Source organism: Ovis aries, chromosome X (assembly GCF_016772045.2).
Source record: "Ovis aries strain OAR_USU_Benz2616 breed Rambouillet chromosome X, ARS-UI_Ramb_v3.0, whole genome shotgun sequence".
NCBI lineage: Eukaryota > Metazoa > Chordata > Mammalia > Artiodactyla > Bovidae > Ovis > Ovis aries.
In genome coordinates, this window is record NC_056080.1 from 141,632,299 (window position 1) to 141,660,209 (window position 27,911).

The 27,911-nt window shown below is 40.1% G+C and overlaps 2 protein-coding genes across 2 annotated transcripts in view; both read right to left on the minus strand.

Moving 5' to 3' along the window:
- Positions 1-27,911, minus strand: part of PCDH11X (protocadherin 11 X-linked) — a 925,502-nt gene that overhangs the window by 96,347 nt on the left and 801,244 nt on the right. The window lies entirely within an intron of this gene.
- On the minus strand, positions 8,379-11,997 carry LOC105611277 (nuclear pore complex protein Nup133-like). Its single transcript, XM_042242189.2, is given in 1 exon segment — positions 8,379-11,997. A coding segment is annotated over 1 exon segment (3,471 nt). The 5' UTR covers positions 11,927-11,997; the 3' UTR covers positions 8,379-8,455.

The following is a 27,911-nucleotide window of genomic DNA, read 5'->3' on the forward strand; positions in this document are numbered from 1 at the left end:
TTCCCTGGTGGCTCAGATGGTAAAGAATCTACCTGCAATGCAGGACACCCAGGTTTGATCCCTGTGTCTGGAAGATACACTGAAAAAGAGAATGGCTACCACTCTAATATTCTCGCCTGGAGAATCTCATGGACAGAGGATCTGGTGGGCTACAGTCCATGCATCCACAAGAGTCAGACATGACTTAGCAACTAAGCCACCTCCAACAACTGTTTACTACATGTGTTTTAGCCTCACTGTTGGAGTATACTGAAAAATATTTAGTTAAGTATCTGACCACCTGACCTGCCTCTTGAAAAATCTATATACAGGTCAGGAAGCAACAGTTAGAACTGGACATGAAACAAATATGGGGTTTATATATATACAAGATCTAATTTATTAAAAACACAAAGTGTTTTTAATACTTCATTTGTGTGTTTAGTACTTCAGTGTGTTTCAGTCCAGTCCAAAAACACATTTGACGTGTCAAATTAAGCACTCTCTTTATACAGTGTGTGCATACTAAGTCACTTCAGTCGTGTCAGACTCTGAGATCCTGTTGACTGTAGCCCACCGGGATCCTCCATCCACTGGATTCTCCAGGCAAGAATACTGGCGTGGGTTACTGCATCCGCCTCCAGGGAATCTTCCTGACCCAGAGATCGAACCCTTGTCTCTTATGTCTGCTGCATTGGCAGGCGAGTTCTTTACCACTAGCACCACCTGGGAAGCCTGGGTAATCCTACTGTATTGAAGCTGAAGTGCCAATACTTTGGCTACCTGATGTGAAGAGCCATCTTATTGGAAAAAATCCTTGATGCTGGGAAAGATTGAGGACAGGAGGAGAAGATAGAGGGTGAGATGGTTAGATGGCATCACAGACACAATGGACATGAGGTTGAGCCAACTCCAGGAGATAGTGGACAGGGAAGCCTGGGATTCTGCAATCCATGGGGCTGCAAAGAGTTAGACATGACTCAGAGGCTGAACAACAACAACATTCTTAATGTTATATATTTGAGACTGGTATTCTGGAATACTATACTGAATTTCCCTTGAAAGTTAGTTTACATTATTAATTTTCTTATCTTAAAGTTGCTTCCCACCCCACATGGAACATAAAGTAATTCATGTTTGAATTATCATAAAGGCTAAAGAAAGTTTATACCATTATTAGCTTTACAAAAAGGATGGTATTCTGATGCTATGAATAACTCAGCAGTTTTCTCAGGAGCCTGAGCCCCAAAGAGATCTCTGATGATGCTCCAATTCACTTTTGAGATCTGGCACACACATTTGTTTACACATATACACACACACTCAAAAATATTCTAACTTTAAAATATATATATAAGGGCAATGGAATAAAAGTAGGGAGGAGAAAAGTTATGTGATAGACAGTAGGAGGGTTTGAATCATTCAACTAGCTGTATCGTTTCTCCAGTTTGACCTCAGTAGGAAATATAGTTAATAGATCTTTTTAACACATTGTTTAGTTAATTCACATCTTGGATGAATCCAGGCTTAGTCTCTCACAATCTTTCTACAAAAGGCCGTTCTCTTATTCAGCAAGAGTCATTGTCAGAAAACAAGCATTCAAGCTTAATCTGATCCTTATCTGTACTTGCTTCCCTGCTGGCTCAGAGGTTAAAGTGTCTGCCTCCAATGCAAGAGACCTGGGTTCGATCCCTGGGTTGGGAAGATCCCCTGGAGAAGGAAATGGCAACCCACTCCAGTATTCTTGCCTGGACAATCCCATGGACAGAGGAGCCTGGTGGGCTGCAGTCCACAGGGTCGCAAAGAGTCGGACACGACTGAGTGACTTCACTTCACTATTTGTATTTAGATTGAAGAACCCATCCATTTTTTTCTCAATTTCTCCTGAAGATGGCAGATGACAAAGGTTAGAAAATTACTATTTTCTGAAATGAACCTTCATATTTAGACTGTCGTGTTTATGGTCCAAGTTGCTGTTGGGGTTTTATACATATATATAGTTGTGTATTTTCTTTCGTAATACAGAAGGAAAATAAGAGTGGAAAATATAAGTGCTTTTAGGATAGATGTGTTGTACCCAGTCACTCAGTCGTGCCTGAATTTTGTGGTCCTATAGACTGTAGCCTGCCAGGCTCCTCTGTCCATGGAATTTTCCAGGCAAGAATACCGGATGGGTTGCCATTTCATTCTCCAAGGAATCTGATCTTCCCAACCCAGGGATTGAATCCACATCTTTTTCATCTCCTGCACTGGCAGACAGATTCTATGCCACTAGCACCACCTGGGAAGCCCTTAGGATAAATGTGCTGGGTGCTAAGACATTTCAGTTGTGTCAGACTTACTGTGACCCTATGGACCGCCAGGCTCCTCTGTCCAAGGGATTCTCCAGGCAAGAATACTGGAGTGGGCTGCTATGCCCTCCTCCATGGAATCTTCCCAACCCAGGGACTGAACCCTCATCTCTTAAGTCTCCTGCGTTAGCAAGAAGGTTCTTTATCACTAATGCCACCATACTGATCCCTATTAAAATAATAGTTTCCTTAGAGGAAGTAAATTTTGACAGAGTGCAGAGGGTAATCCTTTCACACATAGATGAGAAGTGATAACTAAGTAGTTCTAACTGTCCCATGCAAGGAGAAAGAGGGTGTCAAGGAGACAGAAACTGCTGTGTTGTGTAGGATAATATTCTTGTGATGACAAATAAAAAAGAATAAAATTGGGCAAAGACTGGAGGTAAATCCTCAGTTAATGTCTCTTAAAGGACCAATCAAGCAAATTTTAGAATAAGATCAAAAGGATACAGACAGGGAGAAAAACAAACAAAACCCAGTGAGTTTCCCTGGTGGCTCAGACAGTAAAGAATCTGCCTGCAATATAGGACACCAGTGTTCAATCCCTGTGTCAGAAAGATACCCTGGAGAAGGGACTGCCGACCCACTCCATTATTTTTTGCCCTGAAAATTCGATAGACAGAAGAGCCCAGTGGGCTACAGTCCATGGACTCGCAAAGAGTTGGACATGACTGACGGACTAATACTTTCACATTTTCACTTTAATAAGAAAGGTAGAAGAATATCTGTTTTCTCCCTCTTTATTATCTCTTCAATAGGGATTTGTTTTACTTAATTTTAAGTGCATAATGAAATATCTCAATAAAGGTTAGTAAATAAGAAAGTTGAAAAAGTTCAGTGCAAATACATACTTTGTATAAGGAAACATTGGTAAAACTTGAAATTCTAAACTATTTGTGATAAATCTATATATAAACCATAGATTAATTACACAATTCAGTAATATCTTTCCTGTATCAGGAATTTTTTTAACCAACCTCAGCATTGTGTACCAAAACTTTTTGTTTTTGTTGTTGTTGTTAAGTTATGTGAACTATAAGAAATATGTAAACTTGCTTTTCTCCCTTAGAAGGTAAAATTTTCTCCTGCCATTCCACCCCTGTCACTGAAATAAATACATAATAAACCTCGTAAATCAAGCTCTAATCAAGCTGAAAAAAAATCCCAATTTTATTTCTTTATGTCCCCAGGGGATTCCAAGACATCTCACAGAATCATTCATTTTCTAAACTTGTGATATAAACATTTTTATTTAGTATTATTCCTGATATTTAGTACTATACCCGCAGCAGTGCCGGCAGCTGCAACCGGCGCACTAAGCACGGCCAAGAAGCGCTACCCCACATCCGAGGTCAGGGGCAGAAGCCGGGAGGACCCTATGCTCTAAGGGCGGCAGCCAAGAGGAGTTACCCCACGTCCAAAGTCAGGGGCAGCCCCCGAGTGTGCCAGGCTGCCATGGCGCAGGAACAGCCAAGAGGAGCTACCCAAGTCCGAGGAGCAGAGGCCAGGGGGAGTCACCCGGCACCTGAGGCCAGGGGCGGTAGCCAGGAGGAGAAACCCCACATCCAAGAAGCAGTGGCTGCGTGGGCACAAGAGGGCATAGAGGAGATATGCCATGTTGAAGGTCAGGAAGGGTGGTGGTAAGGAGATACCCTTAGTCCAAAGTAGAGAGCAGTGGCTGCACTTTGCTGGAGCAGTCGTGAAGAGATACCCCATGGTCAAGATAAGAGAAACCCAAGTAAGATGGTAGGTGTTGCAAGAGGGCATCAGAGGGCAGACACACAGAAACCATATTCACAGAAAACTAGTCAATCTAATCACACTAGGACCAAAGCCTTGTCTAACTCAATGAAATTAAACCATGCCCAAAGCACAACCCAAGATGGGTGGGTCATGGTGGAGAGGTCTGATAGAATGTGGTCCACTGGAGAAGGGAATGGCAAACCACTTCAGTATTCCTGCCTTGAGAACCCCATGAACAGTATGAAAAGGCAAAATGATAGGATGCTGAAAGAGGAACTCCCCAGGTCAGTAGGTGCCCAAAACACTACTAGAGATCAGTGGAGAAATAACTCCAGAAAGAATAAAGGGATGGAGCCAAAGCAAAAACAGTACCCAGCTGTGGAGGTGACTGGTGATAGAAGCAAGGTCCAATGCTGTAATGAGCAATATTTCATAGGAACCTGGAATGTCAGGTCCATGAATCAAGGCAAATTGGTAGTGGTCAAACAAGAGATGGCAAGGGTGAACGTTGATATTCCAGTAATCAGCAAACTAAAATGGACTGGAATGGGTGAGTTTAACTCAGATGACCATTATATCTACTACTGTGGGCACGAATCCCTCAAAATAAATGGAGTATCAATCATGGGCAACAAAGAGTCCAAAATGCAGTACTTGGATGCAATCTCAAAAACGACAGAATGATCTCTGTTCATTTCCAAGGCAAACCATTCAACATCACAGTAATACAAGTCTATGTTCCAACCAGTAATGCTGAAGAAGCTAAAGTTGAATGGTTCTATGAAGACAGACATGAAATTAAAAGATGCTTACTCCTTGCAAGAAAAGTTATGACCAACCTAGATAGCATATTCAAAAGCAGAGACATTACTTTGCAGACTAAAGTCCGTCTAGTCAAGGCTACGGTTTTTCATGTGGTCATGTATGGATGTGAGAGTTGGACTGTGAAGAAGGGTGAGCACTGAAGAATTGATGTTTTTGAACTGTGGTGTTGGAGAAGACTCTTGAGAGTCCCTTGGACTGCAAGGAGATCCAACCAATTTATTCTGAAGGAGATCAGCCCTGGGATTTCTTTGGAAGGAATGATGCCAAAGCTGAGACTCCAGTACTTTGGCCACTTCATGCGAAGAGTTGACTCATTGGAAAAGACTCTAATGCTGGGAGGGATTGGGGGCAGGAGGAGAAGGGGACGACTGAGGATGAGATGGCTGGGTGGCATTGCTGACTTGATGGATGTGAGTCTGAGTGAACTCCGGGAGTTGGTGATGGACAGGGAGGCCTGGCGTGCTGCGATTCATGGGGTCGCAGAGAGTCGGACACTACTGAGCGACTGAACTGAACTGAATGAACACCTACAAGAACTTTTAGAACTAACACCCATAAAAGCTGTCCTTTTCATTATAGGGGACTGCAATGAAAAAGTGGGAATTCAAGAAACACCTGGAGTAACAGCCAGATTTGGCCTTGGAATGCAGAATGAAGCAGTCCAAAGACTAATAGAGTTTTGCCAAGAAAATGCACTGGTCATAGCAAACACCCTCTTCCAACAACACAAGAGAAGACTCTGCACATGGACATCACCAGATGGTCAACACCGAAATCAGATTGATTATATTCTTTGCAGCCAAAGATGGAAAAGCTCTATACAGTCAACAAAAACAAGACCAGGAGCTAACTGTGACTCAGATCATGAACTCCTTATTACCAAATTCAAACTTAAATTGAAGAAAGTAGGGAAAACCGCTAGACCATTCAGGTATGACCTCAATCAAATCCCTTATGATTATACAGTGAAAGTGAGAAATAGATTTAAGGTCCTAGATCTGATAGATAGAGTGCCTGATGAACTAGGGAATGAGGTTCGTGACATTGTACAGGAGACAGGGATCAAGACCATCCCCATGGAAACGAAACGCAAAAAAGCAAAATGGCTGTCTGGGGAGGCATTACATATAGATGTGAAAAGAAAAGAGGTGAAAAACAAAGGAGAAAAGGAAAGATATAAGCATCTGAATGCAGAGTTCCAAAGAATAGCAAGAAGAGATAAGAAAGCCTTCCTCAACAATCAATGCAAAGAGATAGAGGAAAAGAACAGAATGGGAAAGACTAGAGATTTCTTCAAGAAAATTAGAGACATCAAGGGAACATTCCATGCAAAGATGGGCTCAATAAAGGACAGAAATGATATGGACCTAACAGAAGCAGAAAATATTAAGAAGAGGTCGCAAGAAAACACAGAAAAACTGTAAAAAAAGATCTTCATGAACCGGATAATCATGATGGTGTGATCACTCATCTAGAGCCAGACATCCTGGAATGTGAAGTCAAGTGGGCCTTAGAAAGCATCACTACGAACAAAGCTAGTGGAGGTGATGGAATTCCGGTTGAGCTGTTTCAAATCCTGAAAGATGATGCTGTGAAAGTGCTGCACTCAACATGCCAGCAAATTTGGAAAACTCAGCAGTGGCCACAGGACTAGAAAAGGTCAGTTTTCATTCCAATCCCAAAGAAAGGCAATGCCAAAGAATGCTCAAACTACCACACAATTGCACTCATCTCACACGCTAGTAAAGCAATGCTCAAAATTCTCCAAGCCAGGCTTCAGCAATATGTGAACTGTGAACTTCCTGATGTTCAAGCTGGTTCTAGAAAAGGCAGAGGAACCAGAGATCAAATTGCCAACATCCGCTGGATCATGGAAAAAGTAAGAGAGTCCCTGAAAAACATCTATTTCTGCTTTATTGACTATGCCAAATCCTTTGACAGTGTGGATCACAATAAACTGTGGAAAATTCTGAAAGAGATGGGAGTACTAGACTACCTGACCTGCCTCTTGAGAAATCTGTATGTTGGTCAGGAAGCAACAGTTAGAACTGGACATGGAACAACAGACTGTTTCCGAATAGGAAAAGGAGTACGTCAAGGCTGTATATTGTCCCCCTGCTTATTTAACTTTTATGCATCATGAGAAACACTGGGCTGGAAGAAGCACAAGCTGGAATCAAGATTGCCGGGAGAAATATCAATAACCTCAGATATGCAGATGACACCACACTTATGACAGAAAGTGAAGAGGAACTAAAAAGCCTCTAAGTGAAAGTGAAAGTGAGAGTGAAAAAGTTGGCTTAAAGCTCAACATTCAGAAAACGAAGATCATGGCATCTGGTCCCATCACTTCATGGGAAATAGATAGGGAAACAGTGGAAATAGTGTCAGACTTTATTTTGGGGGCCTCCTAAATCACTGCAGATGGTGTTTGAAGCCACGAAATAAAAAGACGCTTACTCCTTGGAAGGAAAGTTATGACCAACCTCGACAGCATATTGAAAAACAGAGACATGACTTTGCCAACAAAGGTCCATCTAGTCAAGGCTATGGTTTTCCAGTAGTCGTGTATGGAAAAGAGAGTTGGACTGTGAAGAAGGCTGAGCGCCGACGAATTGATTTTGAACTGTGGTGTTGGAGATGACTCTTCAGAGTCCCTTGAACTGCAAGCAGATCCAACCAGTCCATTCTAAAGGAAATTAGTCCTGGATGTTCTTTGGATGGAATGATGCTAAAGCTGAAATTCCAGTACTTTGGCCACCTCATGTGAAGTGTTGACTCATTGGAAAGACAGATCTGAACTGAAAGGCCTATGGGTCTCTCCTCTTTAGTAAACAAGTTATATACACATTTATTGAATGAAGATCCCTATAGCATAACAAGAAAAAAAAATATTTTTCTTCTGGTCTGGTGCTTTCCCAGACATATTTTCTTTTTTTTTTTTTTTAATGCTTTATTCACCAAGATATTTTTATTAATACTATTATTTATGTAGAAAAATTTGACATCTTTCCCAATGAAGTAAACAGTTATCATGCTCACACTGAATTGCCCCACTTTGTGTCTTGTCTATTTTATAAGTTAGCAAATTGTGACAGTTATCCCACTAGATATTCTGCTCCCAGCCCTAATCAAAATCAAAACAAATATTCCAGACACTTTGCAGTACATAACATCTAAGAGTCACAGCAATTTCAGAAACGACTTAGTGAAATCTTGCTGTTTTTAGAGTTATAGAAGCTAAAGCCTAGAAGTGGTCTTTGCATACAAGAAGCTGGAACCAGGACCCTGGATGGAGTGAGAGAAAAAGGAACAGTAGCAGATATGAAAACAACTGATAAACTTCAGTGGAAAAGAGGAAGAAAAAACAATATCATGTAACTGAAAACCAAAGCTACAGTCATACAACTATTTTGTAGTAGCTTACAAATAAAGTATAAAAAACTCAGAAATATATGTTATAAAACTGTACAAACTCCTAGATGTTTAAGGTCTAAAGTTTTTATAAGGACACACTTATACAAATTTTCAGGAAAAATAATCATTTTTAGAAAAAGTCACATTTGTCCCCGGACATAGTATTCGTAATTGGCTTTCAAAACAAACTCAAAGTAAGGGTTGGACTTCAAACTTCCCAGCTGGTCGGCCTGCAGCAGCTCCTTCACCTCGGGTAGGTACTCACTGAGCTGAATGCCATCTTTTAAAAGTTTCTGTAAGATTTTCACAAATATACTGTCTTTAGATACTTCAATTGGATCATCTTTACCATCCGAACTGGACCAGTTATCTCTCTGAAGAGCTTTGCAAAGGATTTCCAGTTTTAGATCATTTATATTTACATCTTCCTCCTCATCAATATATTCCAACAAGTCCAAAGCCTTCTTGAAATCATACTCATTAGCTCTTCTGTTTTCTTCACAGATATACAGGCCAATGAGTTGTGATGCGGTCAGTACAGGCATGGCACTGAGACTCAGCTGTTTCTCAGCGAGCAGCTGTTCAGGCAGGGTCTCCTGGTGCAGCAGAAAGGGCTCTTGCTCAGCCATTTCTTCAATTTTTTCTTGCAGTGTATCTTCTGAAAAGTCTGATGCTAAAGCAGCCAATTTACTCAAGCCAAGAAGGGTTTTTTTCTTTGCAAAGTAACGAGTTTCCCTATTTGCCAAACCCAGAAGTGTTGCATGAGCCTTTTCTAATTCTTGGCTGTTAATTTCGTGTAACCAGCTGAGATGTTCATGAGCTTGTAAAAAGTTCGCCAACTGTCCATGCTGAGAAATGGGCTGAGATAATAATTTGCCTCACTTTCCTTTCTCCAGATACCAACGAAAGAGAAAGTCTGAAAAATTCTGATCAGCAAACTGGGTCATGTAGCACTGTAGTCTGGTCTGGTTGTCAGTCTGCTCACACATTTGTACCAAGATATCAAAGTCACAGTATTTTTCTGCCAATGAAGCAGCCCATGGGTACTGGCCTAGTGTGAGAAGCGGAGATAAGAGATCTGATCTTTTCTGTAGGTATTCCATTTCCAGATTGCTATATCTTTCTTGATCATTGGATTTGTCCACAGACTTGAGCTGAGAAACATAACCATCCAAGAAGCCATCAATCAGTGCTACTAGCTGCTCCGTTAGAACGTTTCGGAGGTTGCTGTCTGCCTGAGGATAAACCACCTTCAGGACAGTCCTATGCTGGCACACTATTGCTGTTCGGATACCAGCAGGACCGCTGGTTGCTGTCCATGGAATATACTCAGGTTCTTTTTCTCCTGGCTCTTCTCTTCTATACAAGGAGTTCCTATTTTGTCGATAGTGACTAGCAGCTTGCAGCATGTCCTTGAGAATACTGTTCACATTGATCACCACCTCCGCCCATTCAACTGATTCCACGGATGTGTCCTTCAAGACTTGTTCCTCGTGCTCCAGTAAACACTCACAGATGGTATCTACCTGGGATGCCTCTCTGAAGAAGACATCTGCAGGCGTCAGGTTGGATGGGACGTCACAGTCCCTCTTGTTCAAAGCCATCAGGATCACTGTGTTCATGAGGTCAGGAAGCCTCGAGTGGTGGTTCTTAAGGATGATGGCAGCAGCCAGCTTCTCGGCATGCTCACAGAGCAGGAGCCATGTGGCCATTGGCATCCCTCTCACTGGAAAAGTGCTGAGACGTCTAAAGAGGCCGACTTGGTGGATGAAGTCCATAAGGAAAGAGTGGGCTTTCATCTTGTCTTCTAGCTGGTGGAGAATAATCAAGGATGTGTTGCTGAACCCAGGTGCTTCCTCAGGCACAGACTCAGCCCAGTGGGGGTCAGAAGCTGGGTAGTCGTCCAGCAGGTCCACGCTGATTTGGGTGACAGCTTTGTCTAGCTCACAATCGGAGTCCAAATCAGAGTGAGAGGAAAACAGCTCATCAACTATCATTTGAGCATGACCTAAATCTTTTCTGCAGAATTGCAGAAAAGCAGCTTTGAGCAATTTGGTTTTGTCTTCCTGGGCAATAGTGTCATTCTTGGTAGAAGTATCAAAAACCACACTCTCATTGCCTGGTCCAGCAACTGAAGATGCTAGGGAATCTTCAAGATCTTCTGCTAATATGGACACATTTTCCCTTGAAGTAATAGACACCAATCCACTGTTTCTAGAGAAAAGGATAGGTATACCCCCGCAGGAACCAGCTCCTAAAATACTGTCTCCTTGTGTATTAAAAACAATTTTCTCCTGAGGAAGAGAAAGCTTCCCAGTCCCTGTGGAGCACATGTAGACAGCACTTTCAGTGTACAGACAGGCGGTCTGGCTTGAAAAGTTTGGGACCATCAGCCGACATACAGTCAAGTCTTCAGACTGAAAAGGTGGGTTATACTGAGTGACTTCCACAGTCACTGAATCTGACATTTGGTAGCCATTATCTTCTACTGTTATCAGAGAGTAATAGACAAGGCAGGGGCTGTCTGCCAGGTGCCATGCTGCTGCCAAAATTAGGAGCCCATCGCAGTTTTGCTTCAAATCCAAATACCGAATGTTGACCCCTTCTTTAATAGCTTCATAGTTACTTTCAGATCCCCAGATAGCATCAATAATGTTTTCCTTCAGGACTCTATTTATATCCCAACTATGTGCTTGTTTTTCTGAAGAATCATCTAATTCCCATTTACTGATGTTTGAACTTGTCAGGCTATAAAAGCTCGCTCGCTCTCTATCCCAGAGGACGCTTGAAAGAATGAAATCACTACTAGGAGATAAAATTCCCCAAAGAGAAGAAACCTTCCGACCAATTCCTGAGAGCACGCCTTGTCCTTGAGGCAGGACATGCTGATGGATTTTTCCTATACTTTCAGGTATCAGGCGGATTAGTTGGCCCCCCGATGAGGATAAAATAAAACTTCCTCCCTGTACTGCTGTTAGGAAACTGTAGGTCTTATCACCTCCCAGATCTACGAACGTCTCTGTGTAGGTATCTTCACTCGCAAGGCTTGGCCAATAGCGGATGGATCCTTCTCTGGTGGCAACCATGACAGTAACAGCCTGAGTAGAATGTGCTTCGCCTGAGGTAGCAGAATAAGAGAGAGCCACCAAGTTGGCACTCCAGTGGAAATCACTAGGTGGCAGCTGAAGTTCTTTGCAAACAGATAACTTAGTGATAGGTGACAGAGCAATCTTCCAAATAATGAGTTTCTCTTTGCAGACCAGACAAGCCCATCCACCTTCATCTATGTGAACAGTCAGCTGATCATCAACTTCAGTCAACGTTAAGGCTTCAATGACTTTAACAGGGAGAGAAGATCCAAATGTTTTCACATCATAGTTCACAGACTCAGTTATGGAGTGGTGTGGGAATATTCGCGTAGGTGTTCCTCGCGAGCTCAGGGAGCTCCGACGGCCGGCCGGAGAGAAGAGCACGGGGGAGCTGACAGAAGACGCCAGGGTCAGACCCTTCCTGCTGGTCGCCCGGGGCGTGGAGCCCGGCCCGACTCCGCCCAGGGGGCCTCTTCGAGTTCCCGTCCCCGGGGTCCGCGGAGAGGAGACTGCCGGGAACATGACCGAAAGGACAGGCAACAAACAGCGCACGTGGGGCTAAAGCGCAGCCCAGCGCGCGGAGCTCGAACACCTCCAGACATATTTTCAAATGAAAAGAATTCTCCAGTAGAAAAAAATCAGGCATATCACTCTTTGCTCTTTTAAGGAGATGCATATTATTTTTCTTTTTAAGTAAATGTGCAATATTTCCCTTGGCCAATGGCTTATTATTGTTATTTTACAGAAATTTGTGATGCCTTTCAATATGGTGAGCAACTTCCTCAGATAACGAGACTTCAATTTGACTACCTACCCTTTCTTTAAATTCACATTAGGGCACTGGATATTGAACTCCCAAGTTATTAATTTATGGTGGTACTAAACATCTTCATTGTGAATTAGTGAGAAATACAGATTAAGCTAGTAAATAAATGAAAGATATGTTCATCACATGTTTTCCTGAAAACAGTTGCCATAATGCCTAAATTCTCCATTAATTGATAAGATTGATTTGATAATGTCATTTGAAGATTTACTTTTTTCATATGAGATAAAATTATGACTGTATCAAAAATTGAAATCATTTTTGAAGGATAAGAGTCATAAGTATCAATTTTGTTTGTCACATTGAAAGTGTTAAACTAAATGTTCTTTAATCATTATTACAAAAACTGATTTGATAGCAGTAAATCTTATCTGACCTTATTCAGGCTCATTAATTGCAAAGTGCTGGGGGAAATGTTCTAGCACTCCAAAATCACTGAGGATGGTGACTTCAGCCACAAAATGAAAAGACTCTTGCTCCTTGGAAGAAAAGTTTTAACAAACCTAGACAGTGTGTTAAAAAGCAGACACATCATTTTGCAGACAAAGCTCCCTATAGTCAAAGCCATGGTTCTTCCAATAGTCATGTATGGGTGTGAGAGATGGACCGTGGAGAAGGCTGTGTTGAAAATTTGATGCTTTCAAACTGTGGTGCTGGAGAAGACTCTTGAGAGTCCCTTGGACAGTAAGGAGGTCAAATCACTCAACCCTAAAGGAAATCAACCCTGAATATTCATTGGAAGGACTGATGCTGAAGCTGAAGCTCCAATATTTTGACACCTGATAGGAAGAGCCGACTCATTAGAAAAGACCCTGATGTTGGGAAAGATTGAGGGCAGAAGGAGAAGGGGATGACAAAGGATACAATGGTTGGGTGGTACATTGGCTCAATGGACATGAGTTTGATCAAACTCTGGGAGATAGTGAAGGACAAGGAAGCCTGGCGTGCTGCAGTCCATGAGGTCATGAAGAGTCATACATGACTTAGTGACTGAACAACAATAAGGAGTTATGTAAAATGGTGCAGCTGCTTAGAAAACAGTTGGGCTGTTCCTTGAAATGCTAACCAAAGAGTTACCATAGACCCAGCAATTCCACTCATAGGCATATACCCAATATAAATGAAAACATATATCTAGAAAAATGCATACATGAATGTTTATAACAGCTTGCTCATAATAGCCAAAAAGTGGAAACAACACAGGTACCTGCAACTGATCAGTGGATAAACACAAGATGGTATTTCCATACAATGGAATATTATTCAGCCATAAAATAAGTGGAGTATTGATACATGCTATAACATGGATAATCTTTAAAAACTCTATGCTAAGTGAAACAAGCCAGACCACATATTGTATGATTCCATTTATATTTTAAAAAAAAAAGGACACTAGAAACAGAAAGTAGATCATAAAATTCAGCAGTCTGATTGCAGAACCATGGTCTTAACCACTTTATAATGCTGCCTTCCACTTTGTTAAATTTTCAAGCTCACATTTCAAAATATTCCAAAATCATTTGATTTAATAAATGCACTTAAAAAGTCCCTCTTTCCATTGTGCTTTAGCACTCTGTGCACCCACTGTGAGATGATGGCTCAGTTTTATGGCCTGTAGTTACAAAGAAACTCACTGTGGCTTTAATTAAACATTCGCCTTTCTTTCATGTATCATCTTTTAAACATTCCTCTCCTAATTTCATCTTAGTTAAATAACTTAGTTCTCAGGAGAAACTCATCTTAATTCCATATTTCAAAAAACTAGTCTCCCCAAGACATTTTAGTTGGTTCTCTAAAAATGTTTTAACATGAAGCACAGCATTTTGATGAATTAAATATAGTTACATATAACCCCAAAATAGTTCCTAGTATTGTCATGATAACTACCATCTACTTATCTTGGAAGTATTGTAGTCATCAAAGGCTTTTGCACTTTCCAGTGATGTGTCTCTCTTTCTTTCATGAGAAGTCACTGATTCAACTCAGTGAAGCACAATGAAAGGCAATATTCTTTGCTTTCCAAAGCACTGGTAAATGGACAAGTATCTGCGTGAAGGTGTTGATGATTCGGCAAAATAGAGAATTATGTTAGGATGGCTTCATCTAGCAGATGGTATGTGAAATCAGCTTCATAGACGATGAAAATTCTAAAGGTTCTGATTTGTAATCCATTGCTTTAACACCAAGTAATTTATACTCAGGGAAGAGGTTCCCCACACACAAAAAAAAATTATAATAATCCATATTTCAAGGGATACCCTTAAAGAGAAGCACAGACAAGCAATAGATATTACTAATGCAATGCCATAAATAAAGGCCTTATTGGATTTCTGCTAAATTTTCCATTAAGAAGCTGGACCGGTCATGGTCTTAGGCACCCCCTCATCTTTCAGGAGTGTGGAGGTTCCTTGAAAGTTTTTGACTCTACTATGTACACACTCAAAAATAAAGAATGAAATGTGGAGTTTCAGGGAATTTGTTTTATGCTGCTTCAAATTATTTCTTAGAAAATACAGGGAAATCTTATCCTGCCTCTGTTGTCTGTTACTAAGATGCTTCAAGGCAGAAATGCACTGAATTAAGATCAACTTTCAGACTCATTTCCTTCAGTTAACTTGTCTGTGCTTCGTTTTGTCCATCCATGGACTAATAATGCTACCAGCCAGCAATATCAACGACAGATAACATAAATTTGGAAAACACTATTCCAGGCACTGTGCTTAGTTGTTTGTTTAAAAACACATCTTTGCATCAAGGTAAGTATAATCACATCCATTTCACAGTTGAAATCTATTAGATTAATAACAATGAATACAATATTCAAACCAGAACTCACTCTTCCAAAGCTGCACTTCCCTTTCCAACTTTGCATTTCCTATTTTAATGCTGCCTATTTGCCCCCCACCCCATCCCAGCTCCAGTGGTAGAGTGGTAAAGAATCCACCTGCCAATACATGAGACACAAGGACACAGGCTTGATGCTTGGGTCAGGAAGATGCCCTGGAGAAAGAAATGGCAACCTATTCCAGTATTCTTGCCTGGGAAACCCCATGGACAGACGAGCCTGGTGGGCTACAGTCCATAGGGTCTCAAAATCAAACACAACTGAGTGACTGAGCACACACACTCATTTGACCCCTTAACTTACAAAGAATGGGATTTTGAACTTTAAGAGTCTCCGTTGTCCCTTTTGATAATAGTAACTGCCAGCAACACGTTCTAATGATGCTCTACAAATGTCTCTGCCTGGGGTCAGTATAGTTACTGGGATTCCTCGAATCACACAGTTGCCATAGGAATGCCTTTCAGGCCTGGATCACAGATGGTATCAACTTTCAGATATGTTCATCTCTCTTGAAGAGGGTACAGGAATGTGTACTGGACACATGTAAAGACACAGCATCCAGTTAGAAATTAGAATCGCTACAGGCCTGCCTTTTCTAGTGCTAAACTGCATCTGGGAAAACTGGCCTGCAGCACCTCCCAGCACATTCCGTGTTGCTGTCTGCAGTCTGAACATTCAGCAACTTTAAAAGGTATTGCTAAACGTGCACTTCTTAGAGATAAATACTTAAGATAACTGAAAGCCTAAGAATGGATTTCCATAATTTAAGAATATCTTTCATGCACAGGAATTGGAAAGCAGAGTGAATCTGATCTGTTTTGGGAAGCTGTACTTTAAAATCGAGAGATGAATTAGGACAATATGCACTGAATTTCTTAACAATATTATAAAAGCCATAAGAAGCAGAATTCTATTAAGAAATCTTGCACCTCTCAGAGCTGCCCAAGAGATAGTCTCTTAATCCAGGGAGGCATTGTTAAAAATACTTAGTCCGATTTACTGCAATCCCTAAATCACTACAAGGTGATAAGTTAGATTGCTGTCACAGCATAGTTATCTTTTCAAACCTCTTCAGGACAATTTAGTACCTTGAAAATTGGCTGCTGCTGCTGCTGCTAAATCACTTCAGCCATGTCCGACTCTGTGCGACCCCAGAGATGGCAGCCCACCAGGCTCCCCTGTCCCTGGGATTCTCCAGGTAAGAACACTGGAGTGGGTTGCCATTTCCTTCTCCAATGCATAAAAGTGAAAAGTGAAAGTGAAGTCGCTCAGTCATGTCGACTCTTAGCGACCCCATGGACTGCAGCCTACTAGGCTCCTCCATCCATGGGATTTTCCAGGCAAGAGTAATGGAGTGGGGTGCCATTGCAAATTGGCAGTAATGCACTAAATTCCCTCAGCTTGCATCTTCATGGTTAAGCAAAGTAGAGATTTGAGGCGATTATTCTATCAGGATAATTCAGAAAAAAATTCCTTTCCCCAAATTTATACTGAGAATTTAATATACTATTTAAAAGGTTCAGAAATTGTCATTTGCAAGATTGATATCTTTTTATTTAATTCTTTTAACCATGTTGATACACCTCAAGTATTTATCTTATAGCCAAGTTTTTATTCAGGAACAGGGGAAAGCATGCTTGATTCGCTATCACTCAAATAAAGAAATAGTCAACTGAGAACATCTCTGTAGACAAGATGTTATAGCCTGGTGGTGGTTGTTATTAATTAAATATTTTAATGTTGTCCTCAATACACTGTAAATTCCAATTGCATCAACATTTAGCTTGTTTTGAAGCAAGAAATTATTTAACCAACCCTCAAGTTCTATACTGTGTTTACTTTCACACAAGCACAACAATGACAACATTGCAAATTGAAAAGTCTGAAAAGAAAACATACTGTTTCATTATTAAGTATCTTCTAATTTTTAAAGTGAGATTCTGGCTAAATCTCTGTTCACTCTTACATCGTGGGATATTTCATAGTGAGTCTCAAATAAAGGGGGAGCATTGTAAGTCTCGAATGAGAAAGTGACTTAAGAAAATTTACAGGTTTAACTCAAAGGTCAATAATTTTTTTTTTCCTACCAGTGTTCCCATATATTTCACAGAAAAGCTTTTATAAATTTGATATTTTTCTAGCCAAACAATTATTTACCCAGGAGTGAGGATGGAAACTAACAGCTATTAAGCATCACCTGTATTCTAGGATCTAGAATAGAAACCGGATTATCTAACTTCCAACCCAGCCCCATGTTTTGTTTTTTTTTTTTCCCCCCATATGCCATTGTTTCCTTTTAAATGCAGAAGATATAAACAGGAAAAAATATTACTGAAGTAATATTGTTTTTATAATGAATGACTAGGAAACTGTCATAGATAGTAGGTAAACTGCTCTCAAATAATTCTTATCTAAAAGAAAAGGAGAAGGAAATGGCAACCCACGCCAGTACTCTTGCTGGAAAATCCCATGGACAGAGGAGCATGGGGGGCTACAGTCCACGGGGTCGCAAAGAGTCGGACAGGCCTGAGCTACTTCACTTTAAAGAAAAGGAGAATCTGAAGCAGAAACTATTTTGCAGAATTATAATAAGAATATGTCTCAAAAAAGGAAAAGTAGCCATCCGTATGTCTTCTTTGGAGAAATGTCTATTTAGTTCTTTGGCCCATTTTTTGATTGGGTCGTTTATTTTTCTGGAGTTGAGCTGCATAAGTTGCTTGTATATTTTTGAGATTAGTTGTTTGTCAGTTGCTTCATTTGCTATTATTTTCTCCCATTCAGAAGGCTGTCTTTTCACCTTGCTTATATTTTCCTTTGTTGTGCAGAAGCTTTTAATTTTAATTAGATCCCATTTGTTTAGTTTTGCTTTTATTTCCAGAATTCTGGGAGGTGGATCATAGAGGATCCTGCTGTGATTTATGTCTGAGAGTGTTTTGCCTATATTCTCCTCTAGGAGTTTTATAGTTTCTGATCTTACATTTAGATCTTTAATCCATTTTGAGTTTATTTTTGTGTACGGTGTTAGAAAGTGATCTAGTTTCATTCTTTTACAAGTGGTTGACCAGTTTTCCCAGCACCACTTGTTAAAGAGATTGTCTTTACTCCATTGTATATTCTTGCCTCCTTTGTCAAAGATAAGGTGTCCATATGTGTGTGGATTTATCTCTGGGCTTTCTATTTTGTTCCATTGATCTATATGTCTGTCTTTGTGCCAGTACCATACTGTCTTGATGACTGTGGCTTTGTAGTAGAGCCTGAAGTCAGGCAAGTTGATTCCTCCCGTTCCATTCTTCTTTCTCAAGATTGCTTTGGCTATTCGAGGTTTTTTGTATTTCCATACAAATCTTGAAATTATTTGTTCTAGTTCTGTGAAAAATGTGGCTGGTAGCATTGAATTTGTAAAAAAGAAGACATACGGATGGCTAACAAACACATGAAAAGATGCTCAACATCACTCATTATTAGAGAAATGCAAATCAAAACCACAATGAGGTACCACTTCACACCAGTCAGAATGGCTGCGATCCAAAAATCTGCAAGCAGTAAATGTTGGAGAGGGTGTGGAGAAAAGGGAACCCTCCTACACTGTTGGTGGGAATGCAAACTAGTACAGCCACTATGGAGAAGAGTGTGGAGATTCCTTAAAAAATTGCAAATAGAACTACCTTATGACCCAGCAATCCCACTGCTGGGCATACACACCGAGGAAACCAGAATTGAAAGAGACACATGTACCCCAATGTTCATCGCAGCACTGTTTATAATAGCCAGGACATGGAAACAACCTAGATGTCCATCAGCAGATGAATGGATAAGAAAGCTGTGGTACATATACACAATGGAGTATTACTCAGCCGTTAAAAAGAATTCATTTGAATCAGTTCTGATGAGATGGATGAAACTGGAGCCAATTATACAGAGTGAAGTAAGCCAGAAAGAAAAACACCAATACAGTATACTAACACATATATATGGAATTTAGGAAGATGGCAATGACAACCCTGTATGCAAGACAGGAAAAAAGACACAGATGTGTATAATGGACTTTTGGACTCAGAGGGAGAGGGAGAGGGTGGGATGATTTGGGAGAATGGGAATTCTAACATGTATACTATCATGTAAGAATTGAATCGCCAGTCCATGTCTGACGTAGGGTGCAGCATGCTTGGGGCTGGTGCATGGGGATGACCCAGAGAGATGTTATGGGGAGGGAGGTGGGAGGAGGGGTCATGTTTGGGAACGCATGTAAGAATTAAAGATTTTAAAATTAAAAAAAAAAACAAAAAGGAAAAGTAAATGTTTCTTGCCACTATTAATAGCATTTTCTTTTTATTTGACATTTTGGTTCTTAAGAATCACAATATTTGGATTCCCAAGTTATAATTTACTTGAAGAAGCTCTATATCTAGTGTTAGACTGCCAATCACAGTAGGTCTTACATGTGGGCAAATGTGATATACTCATTCTCCCCACCCCTACCCAACCCTCAATATGCACAGCACAATTTCTTTCCCATCATTTCAGCTAAGAAGCAAATCTGACAGTGTATTACAGCCCTCCTGCACCAGATAATGGTCCAATTGATGGCATGTGACAGAGGAGCTTAGCTTCAAGAGCTACTGCCACTTTCTATAACTGCTTTTACTTTCGCTTTCCTCAGCTTCACTTTAGTAAAAGATTTCCTTGCTGCTCTTTTAATTTTGATCTGTCTTATTTTCCTGGGAAATTGCTCTGAAAGTAGTAAAAATACGTGGCTGTGAAGCTTTTTTTCCAATATGTACATCAACTTTTGCCCAACATAATCATGGAAAGCAGAGCAGTGTCTAACACCAGACGCATTTTTTTCTAATCATTTAGAATAAATGGGCACTGTCTCTTTTTGACAATACTTTTTTTGGTTTTATGATCTATTGAGTCAGAAGAAAAACACTTTAAAAGTTCATTGTTTTGATTTTTTTATTTAAATTCATTTATTTCAGTTGGAGTTTGATCTTAATGTTGAATAAAATCAGGTGTTGTTCAGTCAATTTAAAAATATGTTATGTTTCAATTTATTTGTATATACAAAAACAATTTTTTTAAGGAACCTGTTAAAGTTCCAGCTAAATCGCTAAATTTCTGTCCCAAATGCCATTTTTAATTTTGCTATCATTTTAGTATTTTATTCTTATGTTGATTTATGATAATGAGCTTTATTCTAGTCTTAGCTTTACATCTGTTTGCAAAATATACATAAAATGTTATGCATTCTGAGAAGACTGTATGCATTGGAGGTCCTGTGATGCAATGTTAATATTCTTGTTTCTTTTGAAATGTCTCTTCCCCCTTTTGTATCTTTTGAATTGCCAGGCTTTGGAGATCATGATAACTCATAGCAGTGCTTTCCTCCAGTAAAGGCTGTTGTTGCAGCCCTGCCTCTTCTCTATTACTCCAACACCAGTAAAACATCAGTTTGCACATGAAAGTTTTTCTTTTAGGTGAAAATCAAATATTTAATATCCATATGGAAACCTAGATGATTCAGAAGTTAGCATCACACATTTTGATTTCAAATGAATAAAATGTCAATTTCTAAAGAAATTTGTCCCAGTTAAAAAATCTGTATTTCTTATTGCAAGAAACTGAACTAGAGTCAGCTGTCACCAATCTGGCCCAACAGAGGACAGTAGCAAGGATAATCCATAAGGCATTTATATTTCATTTTGGAATGCATTTTTGACAAGGCATGTTTTGCAACTGAGTGTTTTCTGATTAGGAGCAGTCTATTCAAAGTGATTCAAAGACGTTATAAAACTCCAACTCTGAAACAACTGAAAAGCTGCTCTGATTTGCACATTCAGAACTGTCCTCCATCCCACATCATATTCATAGTCTCGATTTTCTGCTGAAATCCTCCTTATATCTCTCGGGTTTCAACACTGTTACAAGTTTCTGTCACTACTTCTGACAGTTTGTAGGATCTCTTTAGCTCAGCCCTGATGGAAAACAAAGGCTTTTAGCTATTTTTCCTGAAGGGAAAATGAAGAGAAATATATTTACCCTCTCTATTCTATTTTTTACCTTTACAGAGGAGGATGGAAATTGACATTGTAAAAAGGAAACCAAAAGGAAGAACAAATCACATGCTTTTTATAGATTAAGGTATTTTTTTAATTAAAGACTATTAATTAGAGAGATCTGCAAAAGGATTCTGATTCCTAGAATCGAAATCACTTGAATGATAAATTTGGGGGATAAGTATATAAAAAAGCGGAATGCAGCCACTTTAAGAATTTTACAACTTAGTTAGATTTTAAGTCTAATTTTCCTTCTAAATACCAGTTACAAGAAAAGTGTCTTAAGTCACAGAAATTTTCATAAATAAATCACCTCCATAAAAATTAAATAGCTGCATTAGAAATGTGTGACAAAGCAAATACAGTGAGTAGCTGGATTCACAACTGAAGAAAATTATACACGTTAAAGTGACCAGAACTACCATTATAAAAGCTAGAGGAAGATTGGAATTACTTCTTCTCTGAAGGTATTTCTAATATGCACTATTCAAAATGATAGCAGTAACTATCCACTGGTTTTCAAACACTATAGAGGGAGAGATCAGTTCAGTTCAGTTCAGTTCAGTCACTCAGTCGTGTCTGACTCTTTGTGACCCCACAAATCACAGCACGCCAGACCTCCCTGTTCATCACCATCTCTGAGAGTTCACTCAGACTCGGTCCATTGAGGCCGTGATGCCATCAGCCATCTCATCCTCTGTCGCCCCCTTCTCTTCCTGCTCCCAAACCCTCCCAGCATCAGAGTCTTTTCCAATGAGTCAACTCTTCATATGAGGTGGCCAAAGTACTGGAGTTTCAGCTTTAGCATCATTTCTTCCAAAGAAATCCCAGGGCTGATCTCCTTCAGGATGGACTGGTTGGATCTCCTTGCAGTCCAAGGGACTCTCAAGAGTCTTCTCCAACACCACAGTTCAAAAACATCAATTCTTCAGTGCTCAGCCTTCTTCACAGTCCAATTCTCACATCCATACATGACCATAGGAAAAACCATAACTTGACTAGACGGACCTTAGTCGGCAAAGTAATGCCTCTGCTTTTGAATATACTATCTAGGTTGGTCATAACCTTTCTTCCAAGGAGTAAGCGTCTTTTAATTTCATGGCTGCAATCACCATCTGCAGTGGTTTTGGAGCCCCCCCCCAAAATAAAATCTGACACTGTTTCCCCATCTATTTCCCATGGAGTGATGGGACCAGATGCTATGATCTTCATTTTCTGAATGTTGAGCTTTAAGCCAACATTTTCGCTCTCCTCATTCACTTTCATCAAGAGGCATTTTAGTTCCTCTTCACTTTCTGCCATAAGGGTGGTGTCATCTGCATATCTGAGGTTATTGATATTTCTCCCGGCAATCTTAATTCCAGCTTGTGATTCTTCCAGTCCAGCGTTTCTCATGATGTACTCTGCATATAAGTTAAATAAGCAGGGTGACAATATACAGCCTTGACGTCCTCCTTTTCCTATTTGGAACCAGTCTGTTGTTCCATGTCCAGTTCTAATTGTTGCTTCCTGACCTGCATACAGATTTCTCAAGAGGAAGGTCAGGTGGTCTGGTATTTCTATCTCTTTCAGAATTTTCCACAGTTTATTGTGATCCACACAGTCAAAGGCTTTGTCATAGTCAATAAGGCAGAAAGAGATGTTTTTCTGGAACTCTCTTGCTTTTTCCATGATCCAGCGGATGTTGGCAATTTGATCTCTGGTTCCTCTGCCTTTTCTAAAACCAGCTTGAACATCAGGGAGTTCACGGTTCACATATTGCTGAAGCCTGGCTTGGAGAGTTTTGAGCATTACTTTACTAGCATGTGAGATGAGTGCAATTGTGCAGCAGCTTGAGCATTGTTTGGCATTGCCTTTCTTTGGGATTGGAATGAAAACTGACCTCTTCCAGTCCTGTGGCCACTGCTGAGTTTTCCAAATTTCCTGGCATATTGAGTGAAGCACTTTCACTGCATCATCTTTCAAGATTTGAAACAGCTCAAGTGGAATTCCATCACCTCCACTAGCTTTGTTCGTAGTGATGCTTTCTAAGGCCCATTTGACTTCACATTCCAAGATGTCTGGCTCTAGATTAGTGATCACAAAATCATGATTATCTGTGTCGTGAAGATCTTTTTTGTACAGTTCTTCCATGTATTCTTGCCACCTCTTCTTAATATCTTCTGCTTCTTTCAAGTCCATACCATTTCTGTCCTTTATCGAGCCCATCCTTGCATGAAATATTCCCTTGGTATCTCTAAATTTCTTGAAAAGATCTCTATCTTTCCCATTCTGTTGTTTTCCTCTATCTCTTTGCATTGATCGCTGAAGAAGGCTTTCTTATCTCTTCTTGCTATTCTTTGGAACTCTGCATTCAGGTGCTTATATCTTTCCTTTTCTCCTTTGCTTTTTGCCTCTCTTCTTTTCACAGCTGTTTGTAAGGCCTCCCCAGACAGCCATATTGCTTTTTTGCATTTCTTTTCCATGGGGATGGTCTTGATCCCTGTCTCCTGTACAATGTCACGAACCTCCATCCATAGTTCATCAGGCACTCTATCTATCAGATCTAAGCCCTTAAATCTATTTCTCACTTCCACTGTATAATCATAAGGGATTTGATTTAGGTCATACCTGAATGGTCTAGCGGTTTTCCCTACTTTCTTCAATTTAAGTCTGAATTTGCTAATAAGGAGTTCATGGTCTGAGCCACAGTCAGCTCCTGGTCTTGTTTTTGTTGACTGTATAGAGCTTCTCTATCTTTGGCTGCATAGAATATAATCAGTCTGATTTTAGTGTTTACCATCTGGTGATGTCCATATGTAGAGTCTTCTCTTGTGTTGTTGGAAGAGGGTGTTTGCTATAACCAGTGTATTTTCTTGGCAAAACTCTATTAGTCTTTGGACTGCTTCATTCCACATTCCAAGGCCAAATTTGCCTGTTACTCCAGGTGTTTCTTGACTTCCTACTTTTTCATTCCAGTCCCCTATAATGAAAATGATATCTTTTTTGTATATCTATCCCACGTTGAAGGTCAGGAATGGCGGCGGTAATGAGATACCCCTTGTCCAAGGTAAGAAGCAGCAGCTGTGCTTTGCTGGAGCAGCCATGAAGAGATACCCCACGCCCAAGGTAAGAAAAACCCAAGTAAGATGGTAGGTGTGGCAAGAGGGCATCAGAGGGCAGACACATGGAAACCATACTCACAGAAATCTAGTCAATCTAATCACACTAGGACCACAGCCTTGTCTAACTCAATGAAACCAAGCCATGCCTGCGGGGAAATGAAAGATGGGCGGGTCATGGTGGAGAGGTCTGACAGAGTGTGGTCCACTGGAGAAGGGAATGGCAAGCCACTTCACTATTCTTGCCTTGAGAACCCCATGAACAGTATGAAAAGACAAAATGATAGGATACCAAAGAGGAACTCCCCAGGTCATTAGGTGCCCAATATGCTACTGGAGATCAGTGGAGAAATAACTCCAGAAAGAATGAAGGGATGGAGCCAAAGCAGAAACAATACCCAGCTGTGGATGTGACTGGTGATAGAAGCAAGATCAGATGCTGTAAAGAGCAACATTGCATAGGAACCTGAAATGTTAGGTTAATGAATCAAGGCAAATTGGATTGGTCAAACAAGAGGTGGCAAGGGTGAACGTCGACATTCTAGGAATCAGCGATATAAAATGGACTGGAATGGGTGCATTTAACCCAGATGACCATCATATCTACTACTGTGGGCAGGAATCCCTGAGAAGAAATGGACTAGCCATCATGGTCAAAAAAAAATGAGTCCGAAATGCAGTACTTGGATGCAATCTCAAAAACGAGAGAATGATCTCTGTTTTTCTCCAAGGCAAACCACTCAATATCACAGTTATCCAAGTCTATGCCCCAACCAGTAATGCTGAAGAAGCTGAAGTTGAACGGTTTTATGAAGACCTACAAGACCTTTTAGAATTAACACCGAAAAAAAAAAGAGGGAGAGATACGTGAATTTACTTATTTTAATTAATTAATTTATTTTAATTGAAGACTAATTATTTTACAATATTGTGGTGGTTTTTGCCATACACTGACATGAATCAGCCACGGGTGCATATGTGTCCCCTGATACTGAACTCCCCTCCCACCTCCCTCCTCTTCCATTCCTCTGAGTTATCCCAGTGCAGTTGCTTTGAGTGCCCTGTTTCATCCATTTAGCTTGGACAGGTCATCTATTTCACGTATGGCAGTATACATGTTTCAATACTATTCTCTAAAATCATCCCATCCCATTTTCTCCCACAGAGTCCAAAAGTTTGTTTTTTATATCTGTGTCTCTTTTCCTATTTTGCACATAGGGTCATCGTTACCAACTTTCTAAATTCCATATGTATGTGTTAATATACTGTATTGGTGATTTTCTTTCTGCCTTACTTCACTCTGTATAATAGGCTCCACTTTTGTCTACCTCTTTAGAACTGACATAAATCTGTTCTTTTAATAGCTGAGTAATAGTCCATTGTGTATATGTACCTCAACTTTCTTACCCACTCGTATGCCAACGGACATCTGATTGTCTTCCATGTCCTAGCTATTATACACAGTGCTGTGATGAATATTGGGGTACCCATGTCTCTTTCAATTCTGGTTTCCTCAGTATGTATGCCCAACAGTGGGATTGCTGGTTCATATGATAGCTCTATTTTCAGGTTTTTAAGGAATCTCCACACTGTTCTCCATAGTGGCTGTGCTGGTTTGCATTCCCACCAACAGTGTAAGAGGGTTCCCTTTTCTCCACACCCTCTCCAGCATTTATTGTTTGTAGGTTGTTTTTTTTTTTTTTTTGATAGCCATTCTGACCCCCATAAGATGGTATGGCATTGTGGTTTTTATTTGCATTTCTCTGATAATGAGTGATGTTGAGCATCTTTTCATGTGTTTGTTAGGCATCTGTATGTCTTCTTTGGAGAAATATTTCTTTATTTCTCCTTCCTCCCCCTCCTCTTCTCTACCTTCATTTATTTTATTCTTTTTCTAATCCAGAGCTTAGATCTGGGCAAAAATTACAACCAAAATTGTATAAATATATAATCAGGTATTTCATTACTTTATTATATTTATTTGTATACTCTAAAGAGTAATTTGCAGGTCAGGAAGCAACAGTTAGAACTGGACATGGAACAACAGACTGGTTTCAAATACGAAAAGGAGTGCATCAAGGCTGTATATTGTCACCTTGCTTATTTAACTTATATGCAGAGTACATCATGAGAAACGCTGGGCTGGAAGAAGCACAAGCTGGAATCAAGTTTGCTGGGAGAAATATCAATAACCTTAGATATGCAGATGACACCACCTTTATGGCAGAAAGTGAAGAGGAACTAAAAAGCCTCTTGATGAAAGTGAAAGAGGAGAGTGAAAATGTTGGCTTAAAGCTCAACATTCAGAAAACAAAGATCATGGCATCTGGTCCCATCACTTCATGGGAAATAGATGGGGAAACAGTGGAAACACTGTCAGACCTTGTATGGGCTCCAAAATCACTGCAGATGGTGATTGCATACATGAAATTAAAAGACACTTACTCTTTGGAAGAAAAGTTATGACCAACCTAGATAGCATAAAAAATAGAGCCATTACCTTGCCGACTAAGGTCCATCTAGTCAAGGCTATGGTTTTTCCTGTGGTCATGTATGGATCTGAAATTTGGACTGTGAAGGTTGAGTGATGAAGAATTGATGCTTTTGAACTGTGGTGTTGGAGAAGACTCCTGAGAGTCCCTTGGACTGCAAAGAGATCCAATCAGTCTATTCTAAAGGAGATCGGTCCTGGATGTTCTTTGGAAGGAATGATGTTAAAGCTGAAACTCCAGTACTTTGGCCACCTCATGCCAAGAGTTGACTCATTGGAAAAGACTCTGATGCTGGGAGGGATTGGGGGCAGGAGGAGTAGGGGACGATAGAGGATGAGATGGCTGGATGGCATCACTGACTCGATGGATGCGAGTCTGAGTGAACTCTGGGAGTTGGTGATGGACAGGGAGGCCTGGCGTGCTGTGATTCATGAGGTCACAAAGAGTCGGACACGACTGAACGACTGGACTGAACTGAAAGAGCAACAAAGAGCAATAAATCTAAATTACTTGGTAATGACACTGAATAAATTTTTCCTCTATGTAAAGAACCATGAATACTGAGACAGACCTCTGTGAGAGATTCACAGAACCTCTAAATTCTGAATTTAAAAATAATTTTTCATTGTATTGGAGTGATTTAAACTTATTGAATGGAGATAAGATATAGAAAAAGCTAGAAGGACACAGTATATATAGGGAGAATGTAGGGGACAGTAAAACAATCTAAGTGTTTGTGGACTTCTTTTCAGGAATATTAAAGAAGAATTACCCAGAAAAAAATGCTGTCTTTTCCACTCCTCAAGTTACCTCTAGAATATAGCCAAGATATTTTCAATTTTGCTCTAATATCTCATTTATTGCTGATGTACAATATACATGAAAGGATTACTGAGTTTTACAAAGACGCTGCTTCTGTTCAAGTTAAAATCTTTGTCTTTTGCTGGGATTCACAATCACCACTTCATGTTTATATTTTTAATTTCATATTTGAAACTTGTATTTTATGTATATATGTAATATTTACTTTTATCCATTTTATGACTAAAATGCTATATATTGCATAAGTATATAATACACTTAAATTTTGCAACAGTCTCATATCACTATATTGTTGATTGTTTTAGTACATTATAAGGCTAACTGTGTAACTAACAGGGTTGAAGTTTCATTCTTGTGTCATGGTA